Source organism: Bombyx mori, chromosome 1 (genome assembly GCF_030269925.1).
Source record: "Bombyx mori chromosome 1, ASM3026992v2".
In the NCBI taxonomy this organism is placed as follows: domain Eukaryota; kingdom Metazoa; phylum Arthropoda; class Insecta; order Lepidoptera; family Bombycidae; genus Bombyx; species Bombyx mori.
Genome location: NC_085107.1, coordinates 703,996 through 729,237, shown reverse-complemented (window position 1 = coordinate 729,237; position 25,242 = coordinate 703,996). Strand labels below are relative to the sequence as shown.

Here is a 25,242-nt window from a genome sequence, read left to right as displayed (position 1 = left end):
ACTGAGTTTTACATTAGAATCATTTTAATTTATTTCTTATTGCTTTTTTTAAATGCCGCAATCCACCTCCAAAACATGAATTCTAAATATAAAATACATTATATTATTTAATAAATAAAAAAGAGCCAAGACGTTTGTACCTACCCGTACGGGCTTACGTCCTCATGTGCGTAAGCGTTCCCTACCACCAAATACTAACTACTAAAATACTACTTAATAATACAGAATAAAACTGGTCATTTTTTACTTCTTTCAGAACGAACGCTATGACACAAACTCGCAACTCGGCGAACAAAAGCTTAGAAAGATATTACTTTGTGAAAGAAAACTTTATATCCTACTTTCACAGACGGATCCCTAAAAATCATAACCTTTACTTTTGAGCCTTATCTTTATTCACGGCTCTTTTTGAAATGAACAAATATTTATTCAGGGGGAGCAACCCTTTAAAACTCTCTTACAATACACCGTAAAACGAATTATTCTTATGTTGGCAGCAAAATATTTATGACCGACATAAATTTAAATTAACCCCGCCTTCGTGAAAAAAACAACGATCGCGTAGACGCGAAAGGGATTTTTACCGCTCCCTTAATCCGATTTAATATGGGACGGGTTCGTTGCTGCTAACCTATTGGGATAGTGTTTGAACAGATTCCGGATGCGAAAAGACGTGTCGTGATTAGACATCGGCGACCCACAGCACGGCTTCAGACACCTCACACACACACACATATTACTGGTGGGAGGACCTCTTGTGAGTCCGCGCGGGTAGCTATCACCGCCCTGCTTATTTCTGCCGTGAAGCAGTAATACGTTTCAGTTTGAAGGGTGGGGCAGCCGTTGTAACTATACTGAGACCTTAGAACTTATATCTCAAGGTGGGTGGCGCATTTACGTTGTAGATGTGTATGTGCTCCAGTAACCACTTAACACCAGGTGGGCTGTGAGCTCGTCTAACCACCTAAGCGATAAAAAATATATAAATATATATGTTCTTAAAAATTATCCTTCATATAAAATTTTATAAGAAAATGTTTTTACTCGTTAATTCAAAATAGAGTTTTTGCACATCGCAGATTTTGGTTTGACAACGACGATATGAACTACTATCTACTCCCATCTTCCTGAAAGTGGTTTACGATGTCACTATCTAGTGAGTACTATTATTTTTTTTTCCAGCTCACAGCCCACCTGGTGTTAAGTGGTTACTGGAGCCCATACACATCTACAACGTAAACACGCCACCCACCTTGAGATATAAGTTCTAAGATCTCAGTATAGTTACAACGGCTGCCCCACCCTTCAGACCGAAACGCATTACTACTTCACGGCAGAAATAGGCAGGATGGTGATACCGACCCGCGCGGACTCACAAGAGTAAAGTACCACCACCAGTAAAGTATCTAGGAGACGTGAGTAGCTTAAAGATTAGGTGCCTACTTACCGCTTATTAATAGGATGCAAGAGTGGTGTCTTGCATCGTATTGCTGTCTATTTAACTTGTGAATCATATTGTGACTGATTCGAAGCGAGTAAGATACAGCAATGAAAAACGGGTAATAGATCATGTATGTTTTCAAGAAACGCTATTAAATAAACTAATTCATGGCCCCTAGTCGCTGTATGACTGCGTCTAGGAATCCAGGTCCGTATAGTACAGGATCCCTGGTACACTTTTCATCATTTATTACTAACAAGCTAATTTTTCGTAAGTAGCTTCCTTTCGACTAGACGCCCAACTTTTTTTCTTACGGTAACGTTGGTAAATGGTAGCTTAGCAAGGATAAAACATGTTGATTTCACGAATTTAAAAAAATTATTACTAACCGAATTTTTCTTTGTTAATTATCGAGATAATTATCTAAACAACGTGAAAAAATATTTATCCTACAAAATATAAGGTTTTATCAGTGAGTCCCCCTCTCCAACATGTATCATAAATAAGGTCATGAAAAATAATTACTAACTAGCTGTTTTTTTTTATTGGTTAGCTAACATTCGCATAGTTTACCACCCACATTGTCCTACAAATTGCGTAACTACTGAACCATGCATCCGATTGACTTGAAACTTGGTATCCATGCAGAAAATACATGTACTTCATGGATAGGCTAATATTTATATGAGTGTTGGACTCCCTAATAATAATGACAGTAAATAATAATGTTAATTTTAAATGCCCAGCGAAGCGTGCAAGTACGGCTAGTAATTCATATTGCCATGTCTATGAATTGATATACATTTATATATATATTTAGTATTGCAGGAAATATTTCATTTAGTTACGGTTATTGCATTTCGTTTCATTCGGTGTAGACGCCGGAGACTCGTTCTCGTTTATATATTAAATTTCTAATTTAAAAAGACCTACAGAACTTGTTCAGTCAAAAAGTGTTTACTGAAGCAAAAATATCAAGGTTATTTCTGTCAAAGATTAATTTGATTATAATTTAGCTTATAAATTTCGGAGATGAATACAGATACAGTTTGAAATACGCCACTTGACGGAATCAAGGTCAATGCATTTCCGTACTGTTTCAAAATTTTGTTATTAGCGTAAGTGTATTGTGAGTTGCAAATTTGTGTTTTTTTTTTACCGAAACTTTACCATCGTTTTGAACCTATGGACAGCACCATGAAACAAAACAAGCTTTCAACATAATTAGTTGAAGCACTATCTGAAACGCTACAAAAAAGCCATAAAACCTTAGCTGGAGCAACTTAAAAGCTCCATAAGTCCACAGTATGAGTCGGGCTTTATTACTTTTTTATTGACATAGTTGAGCAGGTGAACGACCGCCCAACTGATTAAGAGTGCTGACCATTAGCTTTGACCAGAATAGTGGAAAAGTCTTCATTGCAGCTTAAGCTCGTAGATCATGGAGTAATAGAAAGTAGTGGTTCCCCAGTAGTCGAAATTCGACTGTAATTACTAATTTAAACTATAACTTTGAACATTATTATGGTTCTATTGACAAAAACTATTATAATTCTATAATCACAGATGTCGTCAAGACTAATAATATTAAAGACAAACAATACTCTCAATTTGACCACAGAAAATAAACAATAAACAAAACAGTTCATAGGCGTGTGTTTGTCAAATACATGATAATGTGCGTAATGCTTTTTGTATTGATTTAAAGTATTTTTTATGCATAATTGTAAAAAAATATTAGCATTGTGCACTTCTTCTCTATATTCTCTATAAATGTGGGAAATTTCATACTCCTCTGTCCGCATGATTTTCATTAAAAGGGGTACAAAGTTTTTTCTTCACGTATTAATATATAGATAATAAATTGAACCAAAATGCTATAATATAATTAAATTTAAATATTATATTACCATAGTATAATATAATTACACAGAATATATTATTTTATTACATGATTAACTATTAACTCATTTACTGAAGTAAATTAAGTTTAAGCTTAAAGCTGTAGAGATCCACTTCTTTAATAATGATTGTGATTTTTTTTAAAGTTGTATAAGCGTGTTGTTATTCAAATTTATGTATATGCATGTGTTTTTTACTCTAAAAACATTTTTTTTATTACTTAGATGTGTGGACGAGCTCACAGCCCACCTGGTGTTAAGTGGTTACTGAAGCCCATAGATATCCATCCATAGATATCATGCGCCACCCACCTTGAGATATAAGTTCTAAGGTCTCGAGTATAGCTACAACGGCTGCCCTACCCTTCAAGCCGAAACGCATTACTGCTTCACGGCAGAAATAGGCAGGGTGGTGGTTTAGGAAATATGTTGTCAACTATCATAAAAACCATTCACCACACCGGTACCTACCCATGCAGACTCACAAGATGTCCTACCACTAGCAAAAATATCTACAATATCTAAATTCTATCATATCCATAGCATTATTATAGTAATTTGTACGAATTATGAAATCAATAATCACATTTTTAGGAAAGTCGTAAAAAACGTGACAGACATTGACTTCAGAGTAAATTGCCTCAAAGCAATTCAAACGTTATCATTTATTCGAAACATAAATTCGGGACAACAAATGCTTTTTAACGTAAAATGACGGATTCTTTTCCGAAGTCGGTCAATACCAAAGGTGAAATTATTAAGTTCGAACATTTACTTATAAAGAAGCGAGTACTAAGACAAGTCGAAGAAATAAATGAACGCAGAATAACATTACCATAATAAACCCATCGCATTTATCAGCCTCAATTTATCACGTCTTCTATTTTTTTTCTCACGAAAAATATTTTCATATATTTTAAGCACCTTGACTGTCGCTGATAGAGTATAAACGCTTTCGACAGGAGAATTTGGTGCCGGCTTTATGTAATTGCATAGCATATAAAAGCAACTAAAACTGCATCATAAGATAACCATGGATTAAATCATAGCCAATCGATTTTTCGCTTCCAAATTTAAGTCCAAGTCTTACTGTGACATTAATTATAAAAACATTTTTAATTTGAGAACGTATATGTAAATATTAAGCCTGAAAAAGCTTTGAATACGTATTTGCCGTACGTTGAGGCATTCTTTCCCGTACAGCTTATTCAAATTCTTTCGCGATGATAGAGCCGTCTCTAGACATAGCGGAATAATCAAAATCACAAAAACTGCATTTCTACCGAGCGCTCTACCTAAGCCGACGACACAATACCCTCTCGTGACGGCAAGTTATTGGAAAATATTTTCTTTATAAAAGTTTTCACACCGCATATTTAAAATTTTCAATTTAAACGATTTCTTAAGAACGTTTGAACATTAATTGAACGTTAAAGGTCAAATTGAATAAAGATGAGTTAATATTGACTGTACTTATTTCATTAATAATTTATTATAACGCAAATTTTAACCGAATTCAAATACCAAAGAGAACTCTTTACTGAACAAATTTGAAATAATGTTTAAGGCTATTCCTTTTCGTAGCGTACCTTCTTGATTAGCAACGTGATTATATTGGAGCTCAAACACTGCAATTTTTCTAAAGGAGCCAAGCCACGCTTCTATGATGAGTGTATACAACTACATGATAATATTTATAAATTTGCATAATTACTGTCCGCGAAGCGTATTGTCGGCGCACGCGGTTAAGATCTTTGAAGTATTTGAAACGCGGGAGAACACACTTAAAACAGAAATTTTCGAGCTCACATCGCTAGATGGATACCAATTGACTTCTATGGACCCCAGTAACAACTCAACATTAGGTTTGCTGTGAACTTGTCTACTCCCATAAAGTATTATAATTATACGAGTATGACGGATTGACCCATTCAATTGTTTTTAAAATGATGACGTCAGCGTCGCTGATGCCATTCTCCTTATCATTGGCTTCCATAATGACAGTAGTTAAGACTCACTTTTCCAATGAATTCCATTTGTTGCATTTCAAGTGCACAACTATAAAACAGAGAGCTCCGCCGTGGTCGGCTACTCGGGTCGGAATGCTTTGTGTGACAATGGTCACCCGTAATTACAGTAGAAAGTGGGGGTAGCTTAGTTATGAATTCTCTTGAATACCGTCTTAGACAGTTGACATACGTAACATTGAGAACACAGTTAACCTTAACTATTTTTAATTAACTGAATAGTGATTTTGCACCGACATACCTATATATTATTTTCTTTAGATATAGATTATACGTTTAAACAGAAGAAATATCTTAGCAATTAATTTTAAAAGTATCACTGAATTAATTTCAAAGAACTGAGTCGGATTGAGGACTCAGTATCTTCCCTAAAGCTATAAATATACTTTTAATCCGGCCCTTTGTACTACATATTATAGAATCCGGTAAACTTAATCCCGTTGGTTGCTGTACACGAAACATTACCATAGATTTATTGGTGTTTTTTTTAAAGTACCACATTTTTGTTTATTCCTATTTATACCCTTTGAAGTATTTGCCCGCCAATCAGGTCCCGCACTATAACTCATGTGTATCCATGGTCCTTATCGGTGGTACCATAAGGTCTTCGAATAATGAGTTTCATTATTTTCGAGGGTACGCAATTTATCTTTGGTCTCTCAACGAGAACCACATGACAATAAGAATGAAACGAAAGAAAATAAACACTGAAACCGGACATCCCTGATTTTTGACCAAATATACGTATAGATCCAGTTTAAGACTCTGTTTGCAGTATAGTTCACCTCAAAGACAAAATGCAAGCGAGAAACTACACACAAAAGTTTACTTTCATAATAAACCGGCGTCCAAAATTCCGGTCTTCTAAAGAACTTTTTCCACTATAGTGGACAAAAGGAAAGGGACCTATACGACCCTTCAACTTTTATTTTATGGCCGGAGGGTTGCCAGACTACCGGATATTAGCCTGATGACTGACCATTTGTCAGGCCAGTGTTGCCAGTGAAGTGTGTAGTCTATGAATATGACGTCGATTTATAAGTTTGGTATTTGAAGTATTTATGATATTTATGTACTCTCTTCGTTCTCTGAGACTAATTATCCAAATTTTTTTTGTAATAATTTATTAAAATTTTAGTTAATCATCCAAGACATGAACGTTAACTTCAAACGTGAAGAAACTTACTTAAATGTGAAGCCACTGAGGATATTTTAGATATACAGTCAAACCTGGGTAAGCGAGAGTTCAAGGGAGCACAATCTCATTCTCGCTTATAGAGGTTTCTCACTAACCCGAGTTTCTCGCTAATGCACCCTCTGAATTTAATTTCGCGATTTCCCGGATTCAAACGCATTCACTATTTTAAGTTTGTCACTTAATGGCAGTACTTTGATTTTCCGTTTTAACATGATGCAGAACAGAACTTTCCTTCGCAATTGATTAACGATAAACTGAGTAAGTCCGACACAGGCACACGTGTTCATTCGAAAAGAAATCGAATAAATAACAACGTTATTTAGTTCCACGAAATAGAATAGGTTCAATATTGACGAGAAAACAATACAAAAACAATGTTAAGAAGTTCCACGAAAGTTAAGAATGGGTCATAAAATAGCAGATGTTAAATTTGTAATTTGTTTTGTCATTTGTTCCTCCTAAATAATATAAATAAATAAAGCTCGACTGTCGCTTATAGAGGTATAGATAAGTAGCAGTCTCACTTACGGAGGTCCATGAGGCAAAAACGACTCTCTCTTACAGAGGTTTCTGTTTCTCGCTAATAGAGGTTTTAGGAGCTAAAAATGACGGGTCCTGGCTATTGCTCTCACTTATAGAGTTTTCTCACTTATCCAGTTCTCACTTATCCAGGTTTGACTGTATCTAATAAAGTAAATAGGCCTGTTGAAACGTTTCCAAAGATCAAGGTAGATAGAAAAGCTGATACTTAACAAATTAAAATATAAAGATTCGCAAACTAAACGATAAAATTAACTGCAATTATTTAGTCCACTACATGCTATGCGTAAATTCCAAAAGACACGTAATATAATAGTGTATTAAAATCTAATTATTTTAAAAGTATTTACAGTAACTAAAACAACTCCGAACAAATAAAAAAAAAAACGTTTTATACCACATACTCCTGGTTGTAAATAAAGAAATAAAAAAATAAAATACAAGTACAGTCTTTAATTATTCTGGTAGTTATTGGTAATTATTTCCCAAAACTACATTATTACGGAGACTCACTTGCGACATATGAATTGGAAATTGACAGTGAATTAATAACTTACTTGGTATTGCTAATTATTATTAGAGAACAACAACTATTGATGTTGAACGATTGTTATCAGGCTACCGACGGACGAGTCCAATCTAGATCAAACAGAGCAAATGCATAGGTTATTACCGGGCGGTGACGACGCCGGCTATACAAGCGAACTCTATCCGGTTATACCATGAATAATTCAACCGGATAACGAACCTAGTGCACGACGTCATCAAGATTCCATTTGCTACAAGATTATGATTGCATTTCAAGGACATGATTGGAATTTCAATTTAACAGGAACAGTGTAATGCTAACAAAACGTAGTGAACTTAAGAATAAGATTCAAACTTATACATAAACGCTATCTGGTATCTTCACGGTTAGACTATTTCTATTTGGTATAGTAATCTTCGTAATACAAAGAAAACATGAGTCACGGATGAGTGAAAAGTAAAACAGTTCTATTATTATAATAATATAACTGTGGTATCCCGCTACATGATCAAAGGTCTCCCTCTAAATAAATATATGAGGAGGTTTAAAAAAGCTTTCTAACGTTCATGCATTCGTCAAGTTGTTATGTCAAGTGTTGTATTATATTTATATGAACGGCAATAACACAGAATACAACAAAAATATATAGCTTATATCTTAAGAATAGCAATGCTATTCACAGGATCCAGATACCAGATTTATGGACTTAAATAACGTGGTGAGGGCTGGTGGCAAGGGATATGTATAGGGGTATATACACCTGGTGTTAAGACTACAACGTAAATGCCGCCACCCAGCTCGAGACATGAGTTTTTAGGAAAATAACAGGAACCAATAAATTCTTAAGAGCAATAAACAGCATGTTTTATCTCATTTAAGTAATCTTTTAATCATAGGAATTTGTTCCTGACAATTTTCTCGCCATATTCCTCGAACTGCTTTTTCGTGACCCACATTTTCTTGGCGTCTGGGAGACCAGCGAAAGTGGCGCCGCCAAGCCAAGCTACGGCGTATGCTTCAGGAGATCCTATGACGTTAACTGGTGTTTGAGTTAGGTTCTCCACTTCCATTGCTAATCTCTCTTGTAAACCTGAAAATCATATAAAGTATTAATATATATAACATCAGACGTGAATAGGTATAGACATATCGCGAATATTTATAGGCGTAACACTTTTAAGTTGAAGTTTTGTTGATTAATCTTTTTTTCTAAAAAATCAGAATCAAAATTCAATTCATCAAAATAAAACTTTCAGATTTTGTAAGAATATTCATCTTTCTAATATAATTATCCCCTAGTTATATAAAAAAAATATTTATTCTAGTTAAGTCTATTATGTCTATTATGACTATTAGTTATTCTAGTTATATAAAAAAAACCATCGATGACTTGACAAATCAGATACTAGAGAGAAATTTCACATACTAAAAAATAACACAGAGAAATAACTTACCTGGAATCATCGCTAATCCACCACAAAGTACAATAGCGTCATACAAATCCGGTCTCAGCTCCGCATCGCAGACAAGCACAGCGTTCACCACTGCGTCCGGCAAAGGAAGGAAATCAGTCTTCTGACCCATTACCAGATCGGGCTGGAAGATCAATTCTGCAGCCAGGAACGCTTCCCGACAAACGTGAACCATATCTCCATCTGCAGTTCTGTGGTACTTCTCGTAATCACTTCGAGTCATCGAAGCGTCTTTGGTCACGTAAAGACAGTCCCTTTTAATATTCTCGATAACCGTTGCAGTATTCACACCTAAATCGATGCCTCGTTCTTCTAATTGCAACTTCAAATACTCAGACACCTGAGAGCCAGCCAAACGCGTTTCAGTGTGAGCGTACTCAATCCTGCCCCCCTGATATACTGGAGTCACTTCGGTAGTATCATATCCAAGGTCCACGGAAATCCCAGTCGTGTAACCAGAGCCGTAGACGGCTAAAACGGCCTGTGGCTGGATACACAAAGCTGGGACATTTAATGTCTCAAAAAAGACCTCACAGCATTTGAACCTGAAACAAGATTTAAAAAAACTGATAACAAAAATTTTGCGGATTTTTACATTCACAAAGTATATCAAAATAATTGTCCTGATCAATATTATTTTTTAGTTACATTTTATTTCCATAACATGTGATTAGAGACCGAGAAAATCGCCTTTTAGTTCAAATAACCCCATTTCACACTTCATTTGATAGTAAATAAATAGAATATGTTTGTGTCCAAATTTCCTTGAACATTTCGCGTCATTTTCCTTGAGCATTGGGCGATTCCGTAGGGCGGATCCCTTAAAGATTAAATTATTTTGGTTCCTTAATCAGAATATTTTATGCTTAAAGACGTTAATAAATCTGTTTTATCTGCTCATTAAGCTTCAAAATGACGTGCACCGAAGTAAGATATTCAACGGAGCCGCTCACAATTTGAAACTCAAAATTGTAGATGCGTCCTTGAATTTTCACAGGGCAGCTTCTTACAGTAGTGACACTTGAGATCATATACCACTTCAGTTATTACACTAGACTCACGCGGAAACTGATTCTTAAAGGCCATACTGTTTTATGGATGGAAGCTAAACAAATATTCTTTTATTCAAAAATTATTTTATCAGAAGCTATGAAAGTATTATAAAATCATAGATATAAATATTTATTTCTAACGGATAGCGCGGTGTATTCATTTTGCATGACATTTGTAGCTTTAGCTCTAAAGTTTAAGAGGGCGCTAATAAAGTTCTCTAAGAAAATATGTAACTAAGTGCGTTCACAAGCGATTCCTAAATATCGTAAACATTTTAAAACCTATTATTATTAGTTTACAAAAAGACTTCTCCCAGTTTGTGTTGAGCCTGGTACACTCATGTAAACAATCGCCAACTGCTGACTTGACTTAGTCAATCCATCGCCTGGGCAAACTTCCACGTGGTCTGGTGCCTTCTACTTTACCCTGAACGACAAGGTGCTTGCTCTATGGAGTAATTTCCTCGTCGGTAGATATATCCAAAAAAATATAGTATGCGCTCGTGCACAAGTGCCGAAAGACGCTGCTTACTGCCGAGTTCTTGAAGAGTGGAGATATTGGTGCGAAGTTTGGTCCATGAAATACCAAGCATTCGTCTCCAGCACTGGGAGGAGTGGTGATTTCTCGTGAGGTACATAACATCTGCCCACAATAATCATACTCACTGACGACCACGACCACTCTAATAAGAGTGACACGACAAAGAAAAAAAAGAAAATGACTGGTGCAATCGGGGGACACCGTCATCCTTTCTAATACCACTGAAAATCTTGGTTACATGTTAAGACTACTGTACGCTCTGCTGAGGTAGATCCTCAGCTCCAACCAGATCAAACGCTTACAGAATACCAACTTGAATTTTCGGTGCTCATTAGTCAAGGATCATTCACTTCACTCGGGTTTCCGAGTTTTTATCAAACATTCAAATTACCAGTACCTAGTATACTTTTAGACGGTTTTATTAAGCTCGCCTTTCTATTGTTCAGGCAATACACTATCTTATATAGTATAAACTTGGTTTCTTAATGAAAGCCCCGGCGAGTAAACAGCACTCAATTGAACGTACCAACGTATCTGACCTACACAATGGCAGGAACGAAATTGATCCGTGAAATATAGCAAGTGTTTTTTCTTCATCTGATTACTATTCAGAGGGCGTGAGGCCTCCGCAGGGTCGGCCCTATGTTGATATCTCGTATTTATAGCCCTGCTTGCTGTAATTTAATAGGGATGGACGAGTGCTCTTTGTTTGGGTCCAGGCCAGCCCTTTGTCTCGGCTGCGCAACTTAGAATTGATATGGCCGTTGCCTCAGGAATAGTAATGTAACTAAAATAATTTGCGGACACAACGTTGATGTATCGGAGATAACTCAAACATCCTATAGGTGTGAACGACTCCCAAACATTATTTGCGGAGAAGGTTCGTTATAAACCCAAATTTATTTACTCAGTAACTATGAGAATTCGCAAAATAGTCTAACTAGTATTTGTAGTTATTGGTATAAATATAATATTAACAAGCTTTGGTACATTGACCCTAAATCTCATTAGATTTTTGGCAACATATTGGCATTTGGCCCACTTTCAGTGGAACATAGAGACAGCGATTTGTTTAAAAAATGAAGAATTGTCATATTGTAACGGCTGTCCCACGCGACCAAAACTTACGTTTCCATTCATGGCCTGGTAAGATATTTATTTGTTATGTTATGCAGTCTCAAGTTCTTTGTTTCTTGTCTGCCGTCTTGTACTCCTGAGATTATTATCATAATAATAATATACCTAATATACATATAATAATATACCTAGCTCAAACGCTTCATGCTTACGTCATTATGTTTAGTCTTTTTGAACAATTTAGATTCGGTAATCCAAGGCTTACTTAACTACCAAACTGCAGAACAAATAGAAAATAATAAAAATTACTTTTCCTCCATCGGTGATGTGGTTGTACAGGCCAGTACCACGGCTCTATCCTCGGGTGCCACCTTCAACTCCTTATAGAACACATGATGCCAGATGCGCTCCATGTTATCCCAATGAACAATTCTGCCTTTCTCCACTGGCTTGTTCAGCTCTAAGTCTTCGATCTTGGAGACCGCGTCATCCCCTAAACGTTTATCGTAAAAGTACAGATCCAATCGAAACTAGATTGTTTCTAGAAACTAGAACTAGATAATCCGGAGATATATTATATAAATTACATAGCGGACAGGCAAGTACCCATATACTAATTAATTGTGTATTTAATACTTCTTCTAAATGCATGTAATAGCATTGTATAATAAAATCGATCTACATAAAAAATATACACTAAATTACTGGTAATAGAGTCAATTGTGACACGCGCAGGTAAGCGCCATACCATAAAAATATGGAGTGGTAATAGAAACAATTTTGTGAACGTAATTTTCTCTATGAACGATTGTCAAAGTGTGGTTAAGTTTGAATATCATAATATACTCTTGTTGTATGAAACCCATATAGGGCAGTAAGCCATAATTAGCACTTGAATACTCACCAATATACACGTCATATGACTGTCTCCCATAGCTCCCGTGTAGATAGTCGGGCCTTCCAACGACAGTTCTGAATATGGACACAGGGTGATTGTCACAAGCGAAACCAGCTTTTATGTTATAGCTACCATTATCTATTACGACTGCTGGTTTTTCAAAAGACATAATATAGGGATCTTGTACTCAAAAACACTGAAGTATACTATATAGGTCTATGCTCAAATATTATTAAAGTGTCAATGTCGAATTACATAATTCATTGTCGTTTTTTGAAAGATAAAGTCAATCGTTTAGGCAATAAAAATGTTGATTATATCCATAACAAAACCTTTTTAATTACTTTTTATATTTGATCTGCTATATTTGATTACTGGTGGCAAGACCTCTTGTGAGTCCGCACGGGTAGGTACAACCACCCCGCTCCTATTTCTGCCGTGAAGCAGGATGCGTTTTGGTTTGAAGGGCGGTGCAGCCGTTGTAACTATACTGAGACCTTAGAAGTGATATCGCAAGGTGGGTGGCGCATTTACGTTGCAGATGTCTATGGGATCCAGTAACTACGTAACACCATATGGGCTGTGAGCTCGTCTAACCCACCTAAGCAACAAAAAAAAATCTGCTCCTATTCGATCCGATTTCTGATTAAAGTGAAAGTAATTAAAATTATATAAAGGTAGTGATTTTTACGGTTTAATCTCCAATTTTATTATCATAATATTATTTCCAAGTAGTATTCCAAGAGGGTAGTCCGCACAAAAGGCAAGTAACGACGAATAACAGCTAAGTCATCCAAGACCACGACAACTATAAATTATTCGAACTGTCATAAACAATATTATATAAACAGTACAAAACGCGACACTAAACCGTAAAAGTAGTCTAAGACCCGCAAAATCCGAAGAAAATACCAAGTTCCTTTTCCAAAAACATACTATCGGGAATTAGGAATTTTTGTTTATTGAAATTAGGTAGTCTCTCTTAGACTAGTAAACCTACTTAGTAAACTCCGATCAGAAGGTCGATTACTAGAATATTATTAATCTTAAATTGTGGAGAACGTGACCAGTGGTTAAAAAAACGAGGCTTGTGGAGAGTATTAAGCGGTAGGCAGCGGCTTGGTTCTGCCCCTGGCATTGCTGAAGTCCATGGGCGACGGTAACCACTCACCATCAGGTGGGCCGTATGCCCGCCAGCTTACAAGGGCAATAAAAATAAATTATAATAGATTTTATTTTGAACAGAAATGATACTTCAATATTCGAATTTGAAACATTTGTACCAAAGAATTACGTCACGCTACTATTATTACCTATGATAATGAAATAAAAGAAACAAAATTGGTTTCTAAGCCAATTTTATTATCAAAAAAATAGATGCTTGACTCTGTCAGAACCGTTATCTTCGTATTCTTCTTTACTCAACAAAAAACCGTTCATAGTACTCAGAGAGGCCATAATGGATCCACCGTTCCATACAGCAAACTGCCTAGTTGTCATGGCGTCGACGAGAACCTTCCAATTCTCCGAGCGTTTCAACAACTTCTTCGTCAGTTCTAATTGTAGCCGATCCACAATTCCAGGAAACATAGTGGATCCACCAGCAATCACAACATTCTCGTAGAAAGCACGCTGGTAATCCAAATCACAATTCTCGATACTTTTGCATAACAAATCCACCAAACTCGGACATTGGAGCCCACCCAGATTCGGCCGGAACATCAACTCTGGACATTGAAAACGTTCTGGCCCTAAAAATATTTCCTGTCCATCCGGTAACGTGTAAACGTGTTTATCATCTCCAGAGCACTTTCCCGATTCCACTTCATCATCGTAGTCTAACGCCACGTAGCATTTATCAGACTGAAAATATAATAATGTATCTGGGACTAGCTTACATTTAATTCGACCTACCCTTTTTTTTTTTATCATTGCTTAGATGAGTGGACGGGCTCTCAGCCCACCTGGTGTTAAGTGGTTACTAGAGCCCATAGACATTTAGGACGTAAATGCGCCACCCACCTTGAGATATAAGTTCTAAGATCTTAAGTATAGTTACAACGGCTGCCCCACCCTTCAAACCGAAACGCATTACTGCTTCACGGCAGCAATAAGCAGGGTGGTAGTACCCACCCGTGCGGACTCACAAGAGGTCCTACCACCAGTTCCTAATTTAAAAATAAATACCTTTATCAAAATCTTATTCTAAAACGTTAATTTTATTCATAGCTCAATCAAAAATTCATAGCCCCAGGCAACAGACTTTTTGTTACGATATTTAAGAGAAGCGAGCGAAATTGGATTACAGGTGTTTATTATAAGACAGGCTACGAAAAAATGTTTCGACAACCACGAGCAGACATTATTGAAAAATTACAAGGAAAATAGGAATTCGAATCGAACAATAATTGCTTTTCTTCAGAAATTTTCAAAATTGATTTAAAACTACACACTTTAAGTAAAAATCTAACAATAATAAACGTAATTTTGATCTTAACACGAACTATTGAAGAATAACATAAATACGATACCTTAATTTGATCCAAAATGTCATTATCCGCTTTAGTTGTGAAAGAATAGCCTACAGTCGCCAGTAATTTTTGTAAATGTCCAGATAAAGTTTCTCCGTCGACCGGTGACATAAACGTGGCATTCCTTAATGGAAATCCTTCAAAGACTGGGGCTGCGTATGAGCATGAGTACCCGCTCTCCCAAACAACTCCCGTAGTCCGACCGCTTGCAAACAGAGCTAAAGCCTGCATTCTTGCCAAGTACAGAGAGTTGATTGTGAATGATTCGAAGAGTATTTCTGTTATTTTTTCTCTGAAAGATAGTTAATTAACTACTTAAAACTACATTAACTGCGTACGTATATTTTCATTCACAAGCCCTTTGAAATAAAAGTGCCCTAATTTTATTAGAGAAGTTGACACTTTTTGCGACGATAGTGTAATTTAAAACGCTATCTTAAAACTATTGGTTCTGTTTGCAAATTTTTTTTTTTTTTTTTTCCCTACCTATGCTGATAGCCTTGAGAGGCTATTTCAGCTTCACCCTAACGTTAGTAGGTGAGCTCGCGGGGCTCAACCGGAGAGTTGCTAACACTGACCCTAGCAAGAGCAGTGCTTCGCAGAATCTACCACCGGATCGGAAACGCGACCCACTGAGAAGATCCGGCGAGAAACTCAGTGGGCTGTGTCTATGGGTTAGTTCGCTCGTCGAGCCCTTCGTCGCAAGCGACGGGTTCGACGAGGACGGTGACCGGTGCTTGTGGTGCCTAAAAGCACCGTTAATGGATCAGGAGGATCCGTAATGACGTGCTTTGGGCGACGTCGACGGTTTACCATTCGGTCTACTGGGTCGGGTATGTAATTTCCAGCGGCTACGATGAGAGGGTTCTCATGTCGTGCCGCCTTCTCAAAATGGCGCAGCGATGCCGACTGTAGATACTTACTAAAAGAGTCGAGCTCCAGGTCGTCGTGGAGATCCACATTCCTAAGGAACCAAGGCGCTCCGACGGCTATCCTGCAGAATCGTGATTGAATAACCTGAAGGGATTTCAAGTTGGTGCGGGCTGCGTGAGCGAACACTACGCTTGCATACGTCATGACGGGGCGTATACAAGTTTTGTAGAGAGTTACCTTATTACGGAGGGACAGTTTGCTTCGACTACAAAGCATTGGATAGAGTCGTCCTAGAATAAACGCGGCGCGGTCGCGTACCGTTTTTATATGGGGACGGAATGTCATCCCTCTGTCGAGGGTGACGCCTAGATATTTGACCTTCGAGACCCACGGAATGGGCTGGCCAAAGAGAGTGATGGGACTAACGGCGGAGGTGTTTGCGCGCCTACTACGGAGTGGGATGCTCGAAGTGATGTTCGGAGGGCGACCCCTTTTGAAGAGCACCGCTGCGCTTTTCGTGGGGTTGATGTCTATTCGCCACTTCCGGAACCACTGTCCCAGGGTGGCTACTGCGATCTGGAGTCGCCGATGAAGCAGCGACATCTTCCTACACGAGTAGTAGATAGCCGTGTCATCGGCGAAGAGCGCTAGATGGGTCTCCGGAGACCGGGGTATATCATTGATATACAAACTAAATAATAGCGGGGAGAGCGCGGAGCCTTGCGGGACTCCGGCGGTCAGTTGACGGGGACGAGAACGAGTTCCCTCTACTCGATATCGAAACGAACGGTTCGACAAGAAGTCTCGTATGATGAGCACGAGTCTGTCTGGCACCCCCATGTTGTATAGTTTATAAATTAAACCGTTGTGCCAGACTTTGTCGAACGCCTTCGCGATGTCGAAGAAGAGGGCGCCGGTCGGGATTTGTTTACGCCTATTTAGTCCTATCAGAATGTGCTCCGTGAGGCGGTGCACTTGTTGTACGCACGAGTGTTTTGAGCGGAATCCGAACTGTTCGTCTATGAGAATTTTGTTCGCGGTAACAAAATCCCAGAGGCGTTTCCTAAGGAGCCGTTCGTAAATTTTTCCTATCGTCGAGAGGAGACTAATCGGACGGTAACTAGAAGTTTCGTTTGTCGGTTTGCCCGGCTTATGTATACCGATAACGTCCGCTTCTTTCCACACCGCGGGAAAGATGCAGTGCGTCATAGCGGCATTTAAAATTGTAGCCAACATTGCTATCAGTTGGACTGGCAAGAGTTTAAGCGCGCGGTTGTGGATGCCGTCGGAGCCGGGTGCCTTCCTAGGTTGTAGGTTGTGGATCGCGTCTCTAACTTCGTCCGTGGTAATGGGGGGTAACGCGTCCGAGGGCGGCAGGGAAGCTCTGCGCTCGACCTCCCTGTCGACTAACTCGGTGTGTTCGGGGTCCGCGTGTTGAGTGCTGGTGGTGCACTGCTCTTGCAGTGCATCGGCCAGCAGCTCAGCCTTGTCATCGTCATCGAATGCCGGTGGTTGGCCTGAAGGGCGTACGAGGGGAGGCATAGTAGCGGTAGTTTCGGATTTGAGAGTCCTAGCTAGTCGCCAGTATGCTTGGTGGGAGGGCGCGAGTTGTTCTAAATAACTATGCCAATTATCGTTACGCGCGTCGCTTAAGCGGGAGTGGACTTCGCGTTGTAGACGACGCATCCGAATCCGGTTTGAATGCGTGGGAAGACGATCGTAGGCCCGGATTGCCGCGTTCCTAACTCTTAAGAGATTCCTAAGATCGGGGGACAGTCTGATGCGGTGGAAGCTGTCCTCCACATCGACTTCTTTAGAAGATCTAATGATCGCGGAAGATATGTGATCGGTAATGATGTTTATGGATTCGACGGTGTCCTCGGGGGATAGATTCGAATCCGGGCCGTAAGGGAGGATTGGCGGAGCGGTGTCGGCTAGGCACGTGCCCAGCTTATTCCAATCCACCATGGTCCTCGTAACAGTGACTGGGTTGTGGGGGCGACCGAGCTGCATAACGACAGGTCGGTGGTCTGAGTCGAGCTCTGACATTGCTTCGATGGAACGCAAGCGCAGAGTTACGTTCCTAAGCAATGCCAGGTCTATAGTGCTCGGACGGAGCGCGATGTTATACGGATAACATGTTGGAGTTGGGGGACCGACTATTTCAAAGGTGAGGTCGTCTATAAACGCGTCGAGACGCCTACCGTTAACGTTAGTACGATGGCAGTTCCACCTAGTGTGGTGGCAATTTAAATCGCCTGCCAGGATGACGGAGTCTCCCATGCCGAACAGTGACTCGATGTCACTGCTCAGAAGGGGCTTGTCCGGGGGGAGATAAACGGATGCGATGACGATCGGCTGGTGTCCCGTCAGCGAGATACGGCACACTGACGCCTCGATATGTGAGAGCGAGGGAGTATCGAGAGGGACAACGTGCAGGGCCCGCCTATAGTAAATGGCAGTCCCGCCTTTGGAGGCGGTGAGTCTGTCATTCCTAACCATGACGTAATTCGCGACTTTCGGGTCGCGACGCGAGGGCTTCAGACAGGTTTCCTGCACTAATAGAATATCTACAAGATTATCGCGGAGGAATTCGAAAATTTGATCGCGTTGCCGCGCGAGTCCGTTAGCATTGTAGAATGCTAACGTAAGGGAATACGGTTTTTCTCTACCTTTTTGCGCCATTGATTACCGGTAAAGATTTTATAACGTACGCGACACGGACTCATAAACGTCCATGTGATCGAACGCGGCCGCGAGCCGCTGTTCGGGGGTTGTCGACCTACGGATAGCGTCAGCGAACGATCGCAGACGGTCGAAGTTCACCGCGGTGACGAAGTCGCGCACGAGCGCGAAGTCGTTGGCGGCAGAGGGTTGCGGGGGACGGAACGCGGGCGCGGGGCGAGGTGCGAGCAGGGGCTGAGGCGCGGGGCGTGTCGCGAGCGGGGGCGGGGGTGCGGTTTGTGTTCCCGCCTTCGTATACGGCAGCGGCTTTTTCCACGCTGAAACCGTGGGAACTGCAGCCGGCACGAAGGCAGGTTTCGGCACTGAGGGTGCCGAAGTCTTTGGGCCGACGGTTCGCGGAGCTGGGAGGGTTGAACGCTTGCGCGGAGCCCTAGGACATCCACGGTAGTTCGCGGGGTGCCCTTGCTTAAGGCATAGGACACAGCTTGGGGGTTCGGTCGCGGTTTCCCTAACACGCGAGCAATCTAGTGTGGCGTGGTCGCCGAGGCACTTTACGCAGCGGGGGCGCGCGTGGCAATTACGAGCCGAGTGGCCGTAAAGCTGACATCTGTAGCACTGCCCGGGAGTGCCACGCTTGTGGGGGGCTTCGATTGAGATCCCGGATAGGCCGCAAATTGTCGTGAGACATGCGATCTTCTTTTTGGCCTCCGGGGTGGGTTCTAACGCCACGAGTATCATATTATAGGGCTGTTTGCCCCGCCCGCTGTGCATCCGGTGCACACTAACTATCGGGAGGGCCTGAGCGGTCAGATCCTCCTTTATGTAGTCGATGTCGAGTTCTTTAGGGACTCCGCGTATCACTACGCGGAGCTCGCGGTCCTCCTGAAGAGCATAGGTGTGGAAACCTATGTTCTCCTTTCGGAGGTATGCTGAGAGGGCCCTATGGTCGCCCGGCGTTGCGACCTTTATCTGAATCCCATGCGCGACGTTACGCGCATGGGTATAATTAATTTTATTTGCCTGAAGGGCCTGGGAAACGCGGTTCCACGCAGTTTTTTCCTGGAGAATCAGCGGGGGCGGGGCAGCTGCTTTAGGAGCGGGCGCGGGCTTGGGACGCGGCGGCGGGGTTACGCGGCGAGCGGAGTCCGACTCCGGTGTCACGACTACCTGCGGGCGGGAGGCGGTCGCGGATTTTGTCTGCTTCGTCGTGGAGCTCCGGGACTCCACGGCGCGAGTACGCTTTTTACCGCGCGTTACGGTTTGGAACCCATCCGAAGTTCCAGGCTGAGGGCTTGACGCGGATTCGAAATCCATCTCCGATTCGGTATCGGAGCCTGAACTTGAAATGATCGAGGTCGCGGCGGACGTAGCGCGTGATGACGTAACCGACGCGGGCGCGGGGGTGGGGGTAGCGCTAGGCGCTTCGTGAGTCGCATCGTTGGAACGTGCGCTCGAACTTAACGCGGCGGCGGGGGGCGCGCGGCGTGCCTCCGAGGCACGGTTGAAATACGCGGCGACGGACGCGGGGGGGGAGGGATTGCCACGGGAGGCCCTATACGCTAAGTACTCGGCCCTAATTGACGGGTACCTATCCCGGAGGAACCCGACAATGTCACTAGCACTTTCACTGATACAATCTTCACTCATCTTGCTGTCTTCTTGCCCGGGGGGGGCGGCCCCGGGACTTTTGTTGAACTCGCCGAAAGGCGAGGCCCCGGATAGGATTTGTAACCCCCCTGTGCTGCAGGACAGCAAGGAGCAGGGGGGGGGAATGCCTATGCCGTGAAAACGGCAATCGGCGGGGAAAAGGAAAGGAACCCGCTCGGGCTGTATAGTGCTACAGCAGGCAGAATCGCGAGCGGGGGTCTAGTCTTGAAAAAGACTGTTGTTTTTGGGAAGGGTTAGGAAATCGCTAGCCTGTGAGTGCCACAGGAAGCTGAACGTAGCGATTGGTTGCCTTGAAAAAGGCAGTTGGTAAGGGTGGGTTCGCGGTTACAAAACTTTAGCGCACAAAAATGGACCTCGATACGCAGATCGCAAGCGACCAACGGATCGGCACGTCCGCACTACCGAATTGTACGCACGATGTATTCACGGTCACTACACTGTCGAGCACAACTGTGAGTTCAGAGACGCGGCTCGCAAGCGGGCCACGGATCGGAAAGCACGTCCGCGCACGACCGAGTCGTGAGCGAGAATGATTTTGTTTGCAAATAAGCGTTAAAGTTAAATATATAATTTCGGTAGGCAATGGTTTGGCTCTGCCCCTGGTATTGATGAAGTCTATGGGCGACGGTAACAACTCACCACCAGGTGGGCCGTATACTCGTCTGCCTACAAGGGCAATAAAAATATATTAAAATAAATGTAGTTTAATAACTTAAAAAAATACGCATAAATAGCAATTTGTTGATGATACTAGTGACGATATTAGGGCGACATTATTGTATTATCATCATATCAAAAAGACCATATTTGGCATAAAAGGCAATTTCTGACTTGGGATAACAACGAAAACTACGGATTCAAAACTACGGATATAAAAATTTAAACAAAATAAAAACGAGAGATTAAACTGAACACTACAAAGGCAACAAACATTATTTCGATGCACTGTAAATAATGTAAAGTGAAAATGCAAATAATGTAAAGTGAAAATGCAAATAATGTAAAGTGAAAATGCAAATAATGTAAAGTGAAAATGCAAATAATGTAAAGTGAAAATGCAAATAATGTAAAGTGAAAATGCAAATAATGTAAAGTGAAAATGCAAATAATGTAAAGTGAAAATGCAAATAATGTAAAGTGAAAATGCAAATAATGTAAAGTGAAAATGCAAATAATGTAAAGTGAAAATGCAAATAATGTAAAGTGAAAATGCAAATAATGTAAAGTGAAAATGCAAATAATGTAAAGTGAAAATGCAAATAATGTAAAGTGAAAATGCAAATAATGTAAAGTGAAAATTTGTAAAGACATAAACATGCATTTGCGTTAATCTAACATTCCGGGAATCGATGATTACCTTTTGATGGCAAAATTTGTGTATTGAAATCTAATGACAAGCATTAATTTCTCATCCGTCAAGTCAAAGCTTGTCAACTTTATCGTTGATGAGCCATTGAAGTATGAAGGTCTATGTGATGAGCACGGTCAAGTTTCACTTTGATGTTCCGAGACATGCCGATCTATCACTACTACCAATTATCGACTAGTGACTCACTGGTGCTTCCTTGGGCATAAAGGATGGATCGAGTGCACGACACTGCAAGCTTCTGGAGGTATAAGTAGGCCTTTATAGAAAATGTGATGCCAAAGCTTCTCCATCTCATCCCAATCTTGAATCAGCCCTTTGCTTACCGGCCAAGTGAGGTGAGAAATTCCTCTTTTTTGAATAGCTTCATTTCCACAGTAGACCTCTGGGAATCCGTCAACGAGACCTGATTGACGAAATCTGAAAAAATAAAAATTCTATATTATATTCTTTACTGGCGACCCGCCCTCGCTTCGCTTCGGAAACATTCAATTTTATTATTGATAGCTGAGTCCCGCGATGTAACCGCGATTATTGTCATACCGCGGGTGACGCTAGTCTAAAAAAGTAGCTTAAGATACTCCTTATATCATCGGTTACCTATCAGTGAAAGTCCCGTCAAAATCGGTCCAACAGTTCCAGAGATTAGCCGGAACAAACAAACAGACAGACAGACAAAAGTTGTAAAAAATGTTATTTTGGTGTATGTGCCGTATATATATATTCATATGCATGTAGTAAAAAGCGGCTATTTCAATATTACAAACAGACACACCAATTTTATTTATATGTATAGATAAAGAAACCTCATACCAGAGATACGGCTTGTGTCTCAAGTTAGGGGCATGCTTTTGGTACCTATGACCTCTGACAACCTCTAACACTAAGGCCGATAACAAAAACTAAACCAATAATAATAAAAATCAGAGAAAATTTACGACTTAAACGAATTACATAAAAACAATCTCATTTCATCGACGATCTAATCCGAGCAAGTAACTATCGATGACGTCATGAGAGCAAATCAAACGCGACAATCCGACAAATCGAATTCATTACAAGAACTGTATTATTTTCACACAAAGTTTTTTTTCTCAAAGACTTTTTATTTGAATAGAATATTTTACGCATTGTCCCGGCCGGACGATTATGCCAGTATTCAAATCCCGCAGGCTGGTACAACATTTTCTAAAGAAATATATTATTAACATGGGTTCATAACATCCGCGAATGTTTATAATTTGCGTATCGTGAGATCGCCTGCGTTAATACCAAAATTATTCTTATATCTACTGCGATGCAGATATGCGTTACCATTTCAAGTGTGTGTGTGTGTGTGTGTGTGTTTTTTATTGCTTAGATGGGTGGACGAGCTCACAGCCCACCTGGTGTTAAGTGGTTACTGGAGCCCATAGACATCTACAACGTAAATGCGCCACCCACCTTAAGATATAAGTTCTAAGGTCTCAGTATAGTTACAACAGCTGCCCCACCCTTCAAACTGAAACGCATTACTGCTTCACGGCAGAAATAGGCGGGATAGTGGGTACCTACCCGTGCAGACCTACCACCAGTAAAAAGTGTGATGGTGATGAACCTATGGCCTACTTGATATTTAGTGGTTGCCAGAATTTAAAGTCAGAACCACCCACACCTACCGACTTGAGGTAGAAGGCATAGAATCTCGAGGAATATCCACAGTAAATGACTAGGTATTTCCAATTAAACTGAACATGGACGGAATGCAGTTTCGGAACTATTAGTTACCAGTAATTAATTGAATATTCACTCCGAGGTCGGTCGGTCGAGTGGCATTTGAGTCGTGCCGTAATTGCATTGTACGGGCATCAATGTGTAAATACGACTTCATTACTAACAGTGTTGACAATGATCGGCGAACGTGGTAGGACATCTTGTGAGTCCGCGCGGGTACCATCAATCATGCTTATTTCTGCCGTGAAGCAGTAATGCGTTTCGGTTTGAAGGGTTAGGCAGCCGTTGTAACTATACTTGAGACCTTAGAACTTATATCTCAAGGTGAGTGGCGCTTTTACGTCGTAGATGTCTATGTGATCCAGTAACCACTTAACACCAGATGGGCTGAGAGCTCGTCCACCCATCTAAGCAATAAAAAAATTTTTACTCATTCAGTACAACCTAATATTAAATATCTGTAGTACGAATTACATTGCTGGTATTTTATTATAGATACGAAAAGCTACTACTGACCGATCCGACTATACCAGCAATGTGATGTGAAGTTTTCAACGCAATGGAAATACCCCGAAAGAAATTGTAGACTTAATCAATGGAGCGTCACAGAGGCAAGAGGCACTTTACATACGCGATCGATAGTAATCTATTAATGCTTAGTTTCTTTTTTTTTCTCTAACATCCTTCCACAGCGTTATGATACGATATTATCACTTTTAAACTAAGTTTTGATACAATTCCTATGCGGTATTCAGTCGTGAAACTGTAGCCTTCGCCTCGTCCCGAAGCGTAACTTTAATAAGATGAAGTGAGATAGCTGATATCTATCTCCTTATCTCATTAACTTGATTCTTCATACCTGCACGCTGCAGACTTAGTTTTGCTGTCACACTTTCCCTGACCATTTCCTTTCCGTTTACACCCTTCCTTTTTTGCATTCACTAACATTCGGTATCCTACGCTTTATACATATTAACTCAATATATCAGCTATTTGTGGAAATTGGAAAAAATCAAATGACATATTTGAATTGATTGTGGACACAAAGCGTGTTCATCTAAGCCATGTTTGCTGAACGAAACTGAGTTTGTAGAAATAAAAAGAAGTTTATGACTATACCTCCCGACGGTGCTCGGAAAGACTGCTCTTGGGAAACATTCTCCTGCGAAACCAGCCTTAGTATATTTGGATCCAATATCCAACACAATGCCGATAGCGTCGCCTGACATTTTGTTTCTAAGCCACGTAGATTTCAATAGAAATTAAATGATAATTTATATAAAAATATAGATTATAATATGTATACGGATACAAGACTGTCTGGTTATTTTTTGTAGAAAAAATTAATACAGTAGTGCGGTGTAACACTGAACCGAATAGTGTGTAAGGATATATTATCTTCAATTCACTAAAAAATTATGCTCATCTCTACGTTCTAAATCAATTATACCACAAATTATTTGTGAAACAAAATGATTTAAGCGATGCAAATTGCATCGAACAAAAGCTTTAGCTTATTGTTCAAACTGTTAACTGGAACCGGCTTCAGGTGCGAAATGTGAAGTGAAACTTTTAATTAAACGATTGATTCATTTGTTTTTGTGTTCAAACCGGCACATGGCTCCAACGGAGCGTGTTGTTTATAATGCCATATTGTAGCAGAACAAACAATTGATTATATTTGATAACAATTGATTTGATATAATTGATTCATTTCATTCAAATTGATT

At 40.4% G+C, this 25,242-nt stretch overlaps 3 protein-coding genes across 3 annotated transcripts in view; 1 reads left to right on the top strand and 2 right to left on the bottom strand.

Moving 5' to 3' along the window:
- The window catches only part of LOC101740430 (dipeptidase 1), a 196,358-nt gene that overhangs the window by 121,536 nt on the left and 49,580 nt on the right, over nt 1-25,242 (top strand). The window lies entirely within an intron of this gene.
- Nucleotides 8,500-12,953, bottom strand: LOC101742910 (uncharacterized). Its single transcript, XM_004932730.5, has 4 exons — nt 12,683-12,953; nt 12,088-12,271; nt 9,091-9,653; nt 8,500-8,726 (listed from the first exon to the last, which is right to left on the bottom strand). Exons 1-4 carry the CDS (start codon nt 12,843-12,845, stop codon nt 8,527-8,529), a joined length of 1,110 nt encoding a protein of 369 aa, XP_004932787.1. The 5' UTR covers nt 12,846-12,953; the 3' UTR covers nt 8,500-8,526.
- Nucleotides 14,018-24,830, bottom strand: LOC101743052 (uncharacterized). The gene is made up of 4 exons (XM_004932731.1): nt 24,632-24,830; nt 21,989-22,219; nt 15,208-15,499; nt 14,018-14,539 (listed from the first exon to the last, which is right to left on the bottom strand). The coding sequence occupies exons 1-4, from the start codon at nt 24,739-24,741 to the stop codon at nt 14,042-14,044; spliced, it is 1,131 nt and encodes a 376-aa protein (XP_004932788.1). The 5' UTR covers nt 24,742-24,830; the 3' UTR covers nt 14,018-14,041.